Below are 12,697 nucleotides of genomic sequence, written 5' to 3'. Positions count from 1 at the left end.
GCCAGTGCTCAAGCCTACATTGAAGTAGTGGATGTGTGTGTGTGACCACCCTACTTGGGAAGCTGTTTTCCAAGTCTCATCAGTCTAGACAGCACCCAGCCTTGCCATTTCCAGGGGACAATTACCAAAGTGTGCTCCTTCCCCCGCTTTTATGCAGTGTGATTTTGTTGATTAAGTCCCCTTGGTTTAGAAAACTGGGATAATTCAGGCGGAGTTTCACCTAAAATTGGCATAGTGATTGCTAAACAAAATTTCTTGGGGGAAAGTTTTACAAATGTACAAACCTGGACCCTATATCCTGAGACTCTGATTCAGTTGGTTTTGGGAAGGACTGAGAGGAAAGTATTTTGACAAGGCTTCCCAGTTCATTGTGATTTGCAACCCTGCTTACATGCTTTCTTCACTCATTGCTTTCTTCACTGGGAACACATAATAATGTACCATTGTGGAAATGCTTCACAAACCTAATCGTCAGACTCTCCTGGGAACTTTTAAAATGAAAATTCTTTGGTGTACCTGATACCTGTGGTCTGGGGTAGGTCTAGGAAAATTCATACACTAAGAGATCAAATTACTATATGTTTCCCTTAGGGATTTTGGAAGCACTCATTTACTCTAAAATTGTGGTTCATGTATAAGTTACAAAGCACCCTTACCATATATTGAAGAAACAAGTGTCAGTAAAGAATAATACAATGTAAAGATTTTAGCCTACTGAACGTCTACATTTTATCAATTATTCATTTAAAAATTATTTCTACTCTGAGGCAGTGCTGTGATAGGTGCTGGAATATGACAGGATATGGGGGAGAAAAAGAAATAACGGAAAAGAAAAAAATGAGCAAGTAAGCCAATGGATAAAATAATTACAAACCTTAAAATAACTTAAGAGCAAGAATTCATCTAATTTTGAATATTCTCTAATTCAGACTGGACGTACCCAGTTATGCTCAAATTCTGAGTTTCTGTCCTGCTTTCACTGTATTTCTTGTTGTACTCTAGTTCAGAATCTGCAACTTGGGAGCCTGGCATTACAATGCCTTTGGCAGACATCCCTAATGAATCCTAGCATTTTTTTCCCTACAGATCCAGGAGGGAGATCCATCCTACAGCTCAACCCTATTGTCTATACAGTCATTATTAATAGATCACAGATAAAATGCTAGATGAAATCTTCATGCAGCTTCTCCAGCACACACCGCCCTGACATGCCTCGTGGCTTTTGCTCACACTAGCCCTCATTTCCTGCTTTATCATTGTTGTTTATCAATCATTGAATACTTTCAGTGTTCTTACACCTGGAATCCCACTTAATTTTTAAAATAACCTCTAGAGGTATCTAAACTGTGCCTTAGAAGGCTCAAGTAACATCCCAAGATCACACAGTGCGTATCAAAGCGAGACTACAAAACTCAGGTCACTGGACTCCAAAGCTGATGGTCTTAAAATTGTTCTTCATTGCCTCTCTTTACAGCCCAGTTCAAAGGGCACCTTCTCTGTGAAGCTTCTCCTGACCCCTTCAAGCAAAATTTGTCACTTCTTCCTTTGAGTTTGCCAGGGCCTTTGTACATCCCCATTACAGCATGACATTATACTTTAATGACTTGAATATAGCACTCTTTGAGTTCCTCTGTGGTAGGAGCCTTTCTTTTTTTTAATCTCTGTATCCCTGGTAACTAGATGAGTGCCTAGGCAGGCTCTTATTGATGCATTTTGAATGCACATTAAAATCTGGCTGCTGGACTCATTAAGATTGTGGGTCTGTTTCCTAGTGCTTGGCCTTAACATCCTAAAAACAAGGCCAGATTTATACATGATCTTTAAAAAAATGAAAAGACCACATGCGATACATATTTTTGTAATTTCAAAGCCTTCCTGACATCAGTTATTGAGGACTCTTAAACAGAAACCTAGTTACAGGGCATTTAGGGTCTAAGGACCCCTGATCTCTAATTCATAAACGCCCTCCACTATAATGTAAAAGAGATCAAATTACCTACACCCTGCTTGTGAAGTGTCACACCACAGATGACAATTGTTTAAACCATAGCTTTTGTCCTATAAATGAAACTGTGGTTGGGCTCTCTGCTGTGGCTTGAGTTCTGTCTGGGTTGATGGTGGCACACAGTGACATTTCCATTTTGCAGAAACTCAGGAAACCTATTGAGTTGCCTGACACTTATTTTATGGTATGTTATAGTTTTATGCAAATATGACTCATTATATTCAAAAGAAAAGTTATGGAATCTGTGCTATCATATGTGACACATGAGAGGCTGATCACCCAGATAGGTGTAAGTAAAGACGTATTATATATATAAGGTGAGGGTTTGGGGTTGAAATAATGCTCTAGAAATATCACTGGGTATGAGTCTCAAGAGAGCCACACCAGTGTCTCAGAAAGAAAGAGTTAGTTTCATTGTAGCCTTCCCTGGAAAATACTAGAAGCTTGTTATTGACTTTGATGCCAATTTGCAAAAGACAGATGGAGAAAGAAGGCATGGGTCTTCTCATTTCATAGATTAGGGAAAATCTCTTTGTTATGTTATCCCATCTTGGATATAAACAGGCACCCAATCTTGTACGTTGACATTTAAACTTAGTACTTTGACAGACTAACATACCTCCCCAGAGAAGGCCTGTCCATTGAGGAGGTGCTCCGACCCTTGGCTGTCCTCACTCCCAAAGTGTAGTCGGATCTCCTCCAGCCGGTGGCTGTATGTCATGGGCCCTCCAGATATGTTGACCAAGTGCTCCTTGTCCAGGCGAAGGGATACATGTCTTCCAGTGTTGTACATGGTCCCACTGACCTGCAAGGCAATTAGCAACAGGTCAAGCAAGGCCCTCCTTCTTCTATGCCTCCCCAAACCCAGCATGGTGCTTGGATCAATGCCTTTTGCTTCCTCTTGATGGGAAGATGGGCTAAATCCACATGTGCAGTAGGGAGTGGCAGCTGCCCCAGAGGGTATATGTGGGATCTATGGTAATTTCTGTGAGGCATAAACCACATGATAGCTTAGGAATTTGAGGTAAGAACTCACAGGAGACTTCACCAATTGTGACTAATATTTTGTGCGTTGCATCTTATAAAACATGAACTTGTCCTTCTTACTGTAAGTGTTTGGAATGGAAAGATACTGCAAGAGTTCTAAATCTCAGCTGAGAAATTGGAGAAGGCAGTTAGTAAGGGGTGAGATACTAGAAGGCCAAATGAGACAGGGAAGAGAAAATGAGTGAACAGAAGCAGACGCTCGTGGGAGATGGAAAGCCTAGGTCTGAATTCTCAAGCGTCCTATATGGTGTGTCTTGGTTAGTTCCTTTTCCTGCCCTGCAACCAGACATTGCACAGAATCCTCATAGCTTGTGGGCCTCAAGTGTTAAACTAAAGGGATTCACTCAAGTTTCCAGTTTCACAGATTCCTAGACTTACTCCTTATTCCTGATTCCATCTTGCTCCAGCCCCTCCAAACTGCTAACATGACTGCTGGGCATTCGTTTTCCTTCTTTCTTTCCTTTTTGGGCCTTGATGTTCAGGTTCATCTTCCTGACTGTGACCTTAGCACTTCTCAACAACAATTGATTCTAGAACACTCTTTCCCATCTGAAACTCTACTTTCCTACTTTCTTGGGTTGGCTTAGCTTTGGGAGTAGGATCTAGAGCTTAGGGGAGACATTGAATGAGTCTGAAAGGCGTGTTTCTGGGTTACAGGAGGCTGAACTACTTGGATTTTCTTCCTACTTACTCTGACTTCTTTGGCCAAGCTTTCAGCCCTAGTGATTCCTGAAGGGCTTCCTTAACTTCTGATACCTTCATTAGATGTGGTTTTCATATATATGCTCTATAGCGCTATCATTTTCCTGCCCCCCTTCCACCTTTCTGACACTGGTGTTGTGAATGAGTAGCTCTTGGGTTGTTCACCGTGGCAGAGACCATAATGCTCACCAAATACTCCAGTGACTCATTTTGTTTCCTGCTACCTTACTGTAGAATGGAGCCCATGTGACTGGTGGGGGCCATGGGCTGGGAGGGGTCATGACAAGTGTCACTTCCAGGTTGAAATAGTGGATTCCCTAGACTCACCTTCCCTGGTACATCGACCAATGACATTATATGGAAATGGCAATGTGGTGCAGCTACTGCATGGAGCTCATGTCAGGCTTGGCCTCTAGAGATTACGTGCAGTTTACAAAAATGACAGGAATTCTTCCCCTCCCTATAACTACGCTCCCAACAATGTGACTTTGTAACTGCTGTCATCTAGATAAGATGCTATTTCTCTACGTCGAGTCTGGGCTGGCCTTGTCACTTACTTTGGCCAACAGCATGTGCTACACACAATATGATAGTCCTGAGAGTAGACCTTGAGGGCACGCATGTTTCTTCATTTCTTCCTGGAGCCGTGAACTACCATGCAAATGAGCCTGGGCTAGCCCGCTGGAGGATGGGACCACAGTGAGGAGAGCCATTCCAGGAGAGGCTGTCTAGACTGGCTATTCTGTGGCTGATCCACTAGCTGACTGGCCCAGCTGAGATCAGCTTAGCCTGGCCCAGATCAGAAATGCCCACTGACCACAGGCTTGGAGCTAAAAAAATTATTTAAGTCTCTAAAGTTTGGGGTGGTTTGTTATGCAGCAAAAGGGAGCTGATATACACTAAGTCAGTCATCTTCTTTCTCCTATGAAATCTGGAACTATCAACAGAGACTACTGAGTTCCTGAACTGCAAGGTCGCCTGGTCCCAACCATACTGTTAAGCACAGAAAGTCAGATCAGAGAGAGGGGACTGAGGCAGATGTCCCAACATTGACAGAGGAGACCACACACTGGGGAAGAGGGGAGGGAATGGGGAGAATAACTACTTAGCTTCAGATGTCTTTGTGTCTCTTTGATCTAGTTCCTTCTAGAGGCCCGAACTGTACTTTGTAATATTCTATGCCTTACCAACACATTTTTAACCTCAAGTTATCTATTCCTTGCAACCAAATGATCCATGCCAATGACTTCACTCCTGTTCTCCAGGCTCAAATAAATGTCTATTTAGTTAGTGTGAGATAATCAGAAGTTGTCTTCTTTTTATTTCCCATAACTTCCTTTGCAGTGCAATAGCTCAAGACAGATTTGTGTTTGACATGACTTCCATCTCTAAATATAACCTATTTTTCCTAATTATTAAGATAATACATAGGCATTATTATATGGTTTGAAAGATATGGGATAGCAAATAGACCACAATTTCACAATTAAATAGTAATCACCACTAATATTTTGGCATATAATTTTCACACTCATACCTATAGACCCATATTTTAATGAGATCATTTTATATATGTGCATTATGAATATATAATAAAGACTTTTCACTTGTATGTATATATGACTTTATATGTTATTCTCACTAACATATAGATATTTCCATGTAATTAACTATTCTTTAGCAATATCACTTTGAAATGTCTACATCATGTTTCCTTGTAAAAATATATGGCTGATTGTTGAATCTTTACAGTCCTTTCACTTTTTCATTATTGTAAAAAAAAATCTGTAATAAACATCCTTATGGATCAATCTTTTCACTAATCCAGAGATATTTCATTATGCAAATTCCAGGTCAAACAGTGTGCACATTATTACAGCATTTACTATGTATTGCTGCATCCATCTGCTATGGGGAGTAGATCCCACACAGCAGGGCTGGATCTCTGTAATTCCCTTCAAATGACATTAAGCACAGAACCATGGGATTCAATCCAGTGACATTCTGTGGTATAAAAGGCAACAAAAAACATTGCTCCAAGTTCCTATGACATGCATGCTTTGTGTAATTAGTCAAGTATCTTGGGCTTCCTAACACTTCTAGAAATCCTTTCATCTATGTCTGTCTAATGTTCCCAAGAAAATTCTTGCCCATTGAATCAAGGCACTGACTACATTTTATGCTTGCCTGAATTTTCCCAGTACTTGGGAAACACATTGGCACCAGCGGGTGGAAAAATCAGGGGCCCTGGAGTCAAAAGATTCTCAGTATGCCTCTTATTAGCCATGCGACCTAGGGTAGTTTACTTAATTTCTTGAAGCTTCAGTTTTTTTAACCACAGAGATAACAGAATTTCCTCCATGAAAATGACAGACAAAAAAGCTGTAAGGCATATTGAAAACAAATAGCAAAATGACAAAGTCCCTTCTTATCAGTAATTACTTTAAATGTAAATGGATTCCACTTGTATGCTGTATCTAAAGTAGCCAAAATCATAGAAACAGAAAGTAGAATCATGATTGCCAGAGACTGAAGGAGGAAGAGAGAGTTAGTATTTAATGAGTATAAAGTTTCAGTTTCACAAAATAAAAAGAGTTCTGGAAACAGATGGTGGTAATGGTTGTACAACAATATGAATGTACTTAACACCACTGAATTGTACGCTAAAAATGGTTAAGATGGTAAATTTTATGTCATATGTATTTTACAACAATAAAAAGTTGGTAAAAATTGCCCTCATGAGGTTGTGATAATTAACTAATATATGCAATGGTCACAAATGTTCATTCTTTTCCTTCCCTTACTCTTGGCTATTATGGCATGGGTGCCTAGGTGATACTGAAGGTTTCTCGTTGTTCTTCCCCATGTCTTCCCAAATTCCCAGAGCCTGGTGGAATATAATGTTGCTTGTTAAATGTCATCCTGAAGAACTGGAGCTAACTTCTGCCTTGTGAGGATTCACTGGCTTCTCATTTTGGGTTTTAAGGTGCTAGACATGAGGAGAATGCACAATCATCTTAAAGGCCATGAAGCAAACCCCAAACCAGAGCAGGAATACACCAGAGTGCCTTCTAGTTCTTCGATCCCACTTCCAGACCCCTTCTGCATACATGGCTCTGTCTTCGTTCATTCATTCAGTTGGCCATTTACTCAGAACAAAACATTCAATGCACCTAACTGTGTGCTAGGAGCTGGGGACAGTATGACTGTGAGCAAAGCCAGTCCCTCTTCCTGCCATCATGGAGCTCACACTCCATTATGGAGAGACCTGAATGGGGGCACAAAGTTATGGGCAATCCATAACTGCTATCATTTTCCTATGTGTTCTTACAATGAGATGCAACACCCCCTTATCCCCACTCTTTCCCTAGACACCGAAATAACATTAATTTGTATTAATCAAAAAAAAGCTGTGTAGCCAGGGTATGGTTTGTTGCACTTTAATTTAAAAATAAAGGCTTGACAACGTTATGTATGATATCTAAGGGTACATCTGCACTCTAGTAATTAACATTGCAGCAGTGTCATTTTATCTCGAATGCTAATTACTGTGTTTTCAATGAACTACTTTGGTGCACAGCATGTTGAAAAAAGTTGTATTATACAGACCAGGAAACAAAACAGAATGGAGAAGTTGGAGCTGCAAGGGATGTCCAGGTTGCCTCTGGCTGCCTCACAGCTCTTTTTGCTTTATCTTAATTCACTGCAAAATAAGGTGTGAGATGTGTGTGATATCCATTTTAACAGCAAAGAAAGTAAGTGGGGGTTGGTGAAGGTTCAGTGACTTATCCAGAATCACACAGTGGCAGGTGGCAAACCCAGGTCTTCTGATTCCAAGACTAATGATCTCGATGTAAGCAAACGCAAGTATCCTTGCTCATTTCAGATAAAAAAAAAAAAATACGTTGGGGGGCCAGGCACGTTGGCTCATGCCTGTAATCCTAGCATTTTGGGAGGTCGAGGCAGGTGGATCACCTGAGGTCAGGGGCTTGAGACCAGCCTGGCCAACATGGTTAAACTCCGTCTCTACTAAAAATACAATTAGCTGGGTGTGGTGGTGTGTGCCTGTAATCCCAGCTACTTGGAAGGCTGAGGCAGGAGAATTGCTTGAACCCAGGAGGTGGACGTTGCAGTAGCTGAGATTGCACCACTACAGCCTGGGTGACAGAGTGAGACTCCATCTCAAAAATAAATAAAAAAATTAAAATTAAAATTAAAAATAAGTAAATAAAAAATATGTTGGGGATTTTCATTTCTTCTCCAGTCTGTATTTGCAGATCTTAGGCAGTTCCAGAAAAAGTGGGATCTTTTTCAGGAAAAGATAGGACTATAATTGGACACTAGGCTGCTGAAGTTCATCCCAGGAGGAGGCTTCGAGAAACCCGAAGGTTAAGGAAATCCCTCAGTTTCCTCACCTGCAGAATTCATACTGGTTTAAGACTGGAGCTACATATATTGAGGGAAGCAGGTAATAGGTCCTCCACAGATATGCCTGTCCAGGTTTTATGTCAATCAATATTATCTTGATGACTTGAAACCATCTAGAAGTAATATGTTCTTTTGCAAAGCAAAAATTTTAGCCTGGTATATTTATTTTGCAAAATTAGATATCCTTGCATAGCAAACACAGTGCTTTGAAGCAGTCTGTAGCAGACCCTCTAATAAATAGGGTCATCTTTTTTCATTCTGGTGACACCATTATGTTAGAGGGAAATAAATTTGGTCAACGCTTTTTTTTTTTTTTTTTGAGATAGAGTCTCACTCTGTCACCCAAGCTGGAGTGCAGTGGCGCGATCTCAGCTCACTGCAAGCTCCGCCTCCTGGGTTCACACCATTCTCCTGCCTCAGCCTCCTGAGTAGCTGGGACTACAGGCGCCCACCACCACACCCGGCCAATTTTTTGTATTTTTAGTAGAGATGGGGTTTCACTGTGTTAGCCAGGATGGTCTCGATCTCCTGACCTTGTGATCCGCCCGCCTGGGCCTCCCAAAGTGCTGGGATTACAGGCGTGAGCCACCGCGCCCAGCCGGTCAATGTATTTTTAAGGTAAGAAAAATTTTCCTTCTTTGAAAGTCATCTACAATCCTGTTCATAACAGATGGCATCTTGGTTAGAACCTTTACTGGGTGTCACAGGGGGTGGTGGTAAATTCTGAACCTGAACTTTCTCTGTTAATCATCACAATTTCTCCCTCACCAAACCCAGCACCAAACATGATGTGGTACTTAACACCCTACCATTTGCTTATTCTCAGTGGGAAGATATTAGGTTAAACCCACATGTGGAGGAAAGGCCTCCCACAGGGCATACCTGTCTTACCTGGCTTCTATGGCACTTTCCATAGAAGCAAACCGCCATCAGTCTGGGGCCAGAACTTGACCTCAGCTATCTTTGGCTCTAAAGCCTATGCTTTTAAGCACTGGAAATTATTAAGTTGTGCAGCTTTTTTTTTTTTTTTTTGAGTCGGAGTCTCGCTCTGTCACCCAGGCTGGAGTGTAGTGGCGTGATCTTGGCTCACTGCAACCTCTGCCTCCTGGGTTCAAGTGACTCTCCCACCACAGCCTCCCGAATAGCTGGGATTACAGGCACCTGCCATCATGCCTGGCTAAATTTTGTATTTTTAGTAGAGATGGGGTTTCACCATGTTGGCCAGGCTGGTCTCGAACTCCTGACCTCAGGTGATCCATCTGCCTCGGCCTCCCAAAGTGCTGGGATTACAGGCGTGAACCACCACACCCAGCCAGAGATGGTTATTTAACAACATAATATTTCGGCATTTTCTTCAAGAGGTGGGTTGAGAGTGTAGGAGCCTCACAGTATTTTGGAGTTCAGGATGTTTAGGATTACTTACTGTTTACTCAGGGTTCTCTAGAGAAACAGAATAGTGTGTGTGTGTGTATACATATATATATATAGGTAAAATAGTGTGTGTGTATACATATATATAGGTAAAATAAAGAGACAACACATGCACACACACACACACAGGTAAAATAAAGAGATTTTAAGAAATTGTCTCATCTAATAATGGACATTGGCAGGGTGGGCCTGCAGGCTGGAGACAAGAGCTGATGCTGCATTTTACCTCTGAAGGTCCCCTGCTGCAGAATTCCTTCTTATTCAGGGAGGTCAGTCTTTTTGATCTCTTGAGGCCTTCCACTGATTGGATGAGGCCCATCAACCTTATGCAGGGCAATCTGCTTTACTCAAATTCCACTGATTTAAATGTTTATCTCATCCATAGACACTCTCACAGAAATATCCCAATTAATGTTTGACCAAATATTGAGTGCCATGTCCCAGCCAAGTTAACACATCAATTAACCACTACACTTATTTTCAAATTCTATTTGCCTTCTTTATTACATCTGTTCAAATAGCTCTTAACCAAGTAGTTGTTCTGATACCACACATAAAGGGTTATATATATTATACAAATATGAATGTGTGTATATATACATGCATATATTATATAGCTACCTTATCTATATCTGTATATATTATATATACATATACATATATTATATATAATACAAACACATATGCATTTTATCTATATATTTCCTACATCACATAATTTTAAAAGTCAGCTAAACAAAGACTGTTTTCCAAATGTCAGTCACATGGAAGGAGAACCAGTTTGAAAAAATGCACATCTGAATGATAGAACAATTATAAAGAAATAATTTAAATTTTCTTGTTAAAGAACAAGGCAGGTTTATCCTTGAGTATAGATGGGACCGTGGAGATTATTTTGATGTAAATCCCTTATTGTTTTTGGTCTTAGATGTTGTATAAACTCATATTTTGAAATAAAAAAGAAGAGGAGGTATATCTTTTTACAAAGACCAATTCACAAAATACACGTCAAAGATCTTTTGGTTTAATGGAGATAGTGCTTGTAGGGTGGATGTTTATTGCAGAAAGCTAAGCTAGAGGAAATCTTACCTTCAGAAATTCCAAAAGATTCAATAAGTAGCTACTTGCTTGATGTGACACAAAGATTATGTGAGGTTTCCGATATGTTCTCTCTCAAGGCAGTCTGACTCAGATCTCCTCTAATATAGTAAAAAATAATTATCTACAGCTCAAATGGAAATATAACACCACACATGGAGTAGCTGAGAGGAAACAGAATTTCAGTCGTGTAGAAGGAAGAGATGGCCCATCTGACGTGTACAGGAGCTACTTGCATTCTTAACCCAGTTAGTTAGGAAAGGAAGGGTGGAGGACACCTACTAATCTGGAGGATTTACTATGTGTCAGGTGTGGTACCACTTTTTAGATTAGAAAACCAGGTACAGGTAGGCTAAGAGTTCTACTCAAAAATACAAAAGGAAAAAGTGAGGGGACTAGAATTCAAATCTTCATGACCCAAAGCTCATGCTCTTCCCAGGGTCTCAAAGAGCAGCTTCTAAGTCACTGTAGAGAGGGTGCACTCCCATTTCTCAGTGACCATGTACATTTCAGAAATGTAATAATGTCCTTTTTATTTATTTACTATTCTATATGGAATTGGCACCTCGGCCCTGTTCACTGATAACATAGGAGAGCAGGCATTCTTGTCTTTGGGATTTGGGATACAGTCTTATTCAGCAGATTTTTTTTTTTTTTAACCAACAAGAATGAGCTTGAATCAACAGATTTTCTTTTACTATAACTATAAAACACGTAACTGTAAACACACTGGGTGGTGATGGATCACAACATCGACAACAGTGGCTTGACTGTGGTGTACTCTGGGCCGTGTATTCAGGCCCTTTCTATACATCATCTCATTTCATCCTTATGCTGCCCAGGTGAGGAAGGTATTATCCATATTCTACGTATGAGGAGACAGAAGCTCAAAGGGGTTAAAGGATTTTACCTCAAGCACCACAGTTAGAAATTGGCAGTCCCAGAATTCTAGCCCAGGCCTATTTGACTGCACATTCTATAGCTCTTTGAAAGAGAAGTCAGAGTTGGTAGGAAGAGTGTTGGGGAGATGAGGTAAGTTTTTAAAATGCTTCTGGGGTTAGGAATCAATTCTTAATTAAAATACGATGCCTGCATGGTTATGCCAGATTGGGTTTAATTTGTCCAGACCTGGTCTAGACCTAGGGTGGCAGGGCAGTTTCAATCCTCGCTTGCTGGGAGTTGAGAGATGGGTCATACCTGCCTCTCCTAGTGCTGAGCAACTGGGTGGCTGAGCCCATAATGTTGGAAGGCCACTCAGTGAAGAAGGTCCAACAGCCATGTCATGAATTAGGTGACCTTTCTTTGCAACCGAAGTTTCCTGTTATATGTCTCTGGCCACTCTGCTGAGGTGTGTAATAGGCCTTCTTTGCAATGTAATTAGTGAGTCTGAGATTTAAGAACACCACTTAGTCTAGTTTTCTGCAAAGTAGCTCAAGAGATGAAAGGGTTGATTTGTAAAGAGTGAATACAAAAAGCCAGTGTGCTGCTTACTTACATGGGAACTCTGGAAGCATCAATGCAAGAAAAAAAATTAGTGCCAAAAACTGGAGTCAAATCATTGGCTTCAGTGCAGCATAGCAGACATACAGATTAGCAAACTTAGGGGTGTGTGGATTCTAAAGCTAAAGGACTTCAGAGATCATCAAGCCCAACTTCTTATTCAATAAACCAGGAAACTGAGACACAGAGTGGTTGAGTGAGCTGTCCAGGATTATGCAAACAAGCAGCAAACCCAAGATTAGAAATCAACCCACTGACTGTTTCTTGCTTTGTGTGACACACTTCCCCCTCCTCTTATTCGCTTGCTTTTCCTTTAAATTATCTTATGCTGAGGGTACCTAAGAATACTGACTCAAAGTTAGAAATGCTAGAGTACTATAATAAGTGTGTGTATATACAACTACTACAGCCTACAGAAAAATAGAAACAATTCAAGTTGACATCTGGACCTGCCATTTACATGACACTGTGTATCTAGATACTGGG

The 12,697-nt window shown here is 40.7% G+C and overlaps 1 protein-coding gene across 1 annotated transcript in view; it reads right to left on the bottom strand.

The window, feature by feature from the left end:
• CA10 (carbonic anhydrase 10) overlaps positions 1-12,697 on the bottom strand; it is a 540,135-nt gene that overhangs the window by 112,526 nt on the left and 414,912 nt on the right. Inside the window, exon 4 of the mRNA XM_050765092.1 lies at positions 2,625-2,810. Coding sequence (XP_050621049.1) covers positions 2,625-2,810 — 186 coding nt within the window. The remainder of the gene's footprint in view (positions 1-2,624; positions 2,811-12,697) is intronic.

The sequence above is a fragment of the Macaca thibetana genome, chromosome 16 (genome assembly GCF_024542745.1).
Source record: "Macaca thibetana thibetana isolate TM-01 chromosome 16, ASM2454274v1, whole genome shotgun sequence".
Lineage (NCBI taxonomy): Eukaryota > Metazoa > Chordata > Mammalia > Primates > Cercopithecidae > Macaca > Macaca thibetana.
The sequence above is the reverse complement of the archived record's forward strand: the minus strand, read 5'-3'. Positions and strand labels throughout refer to the sequence as shown.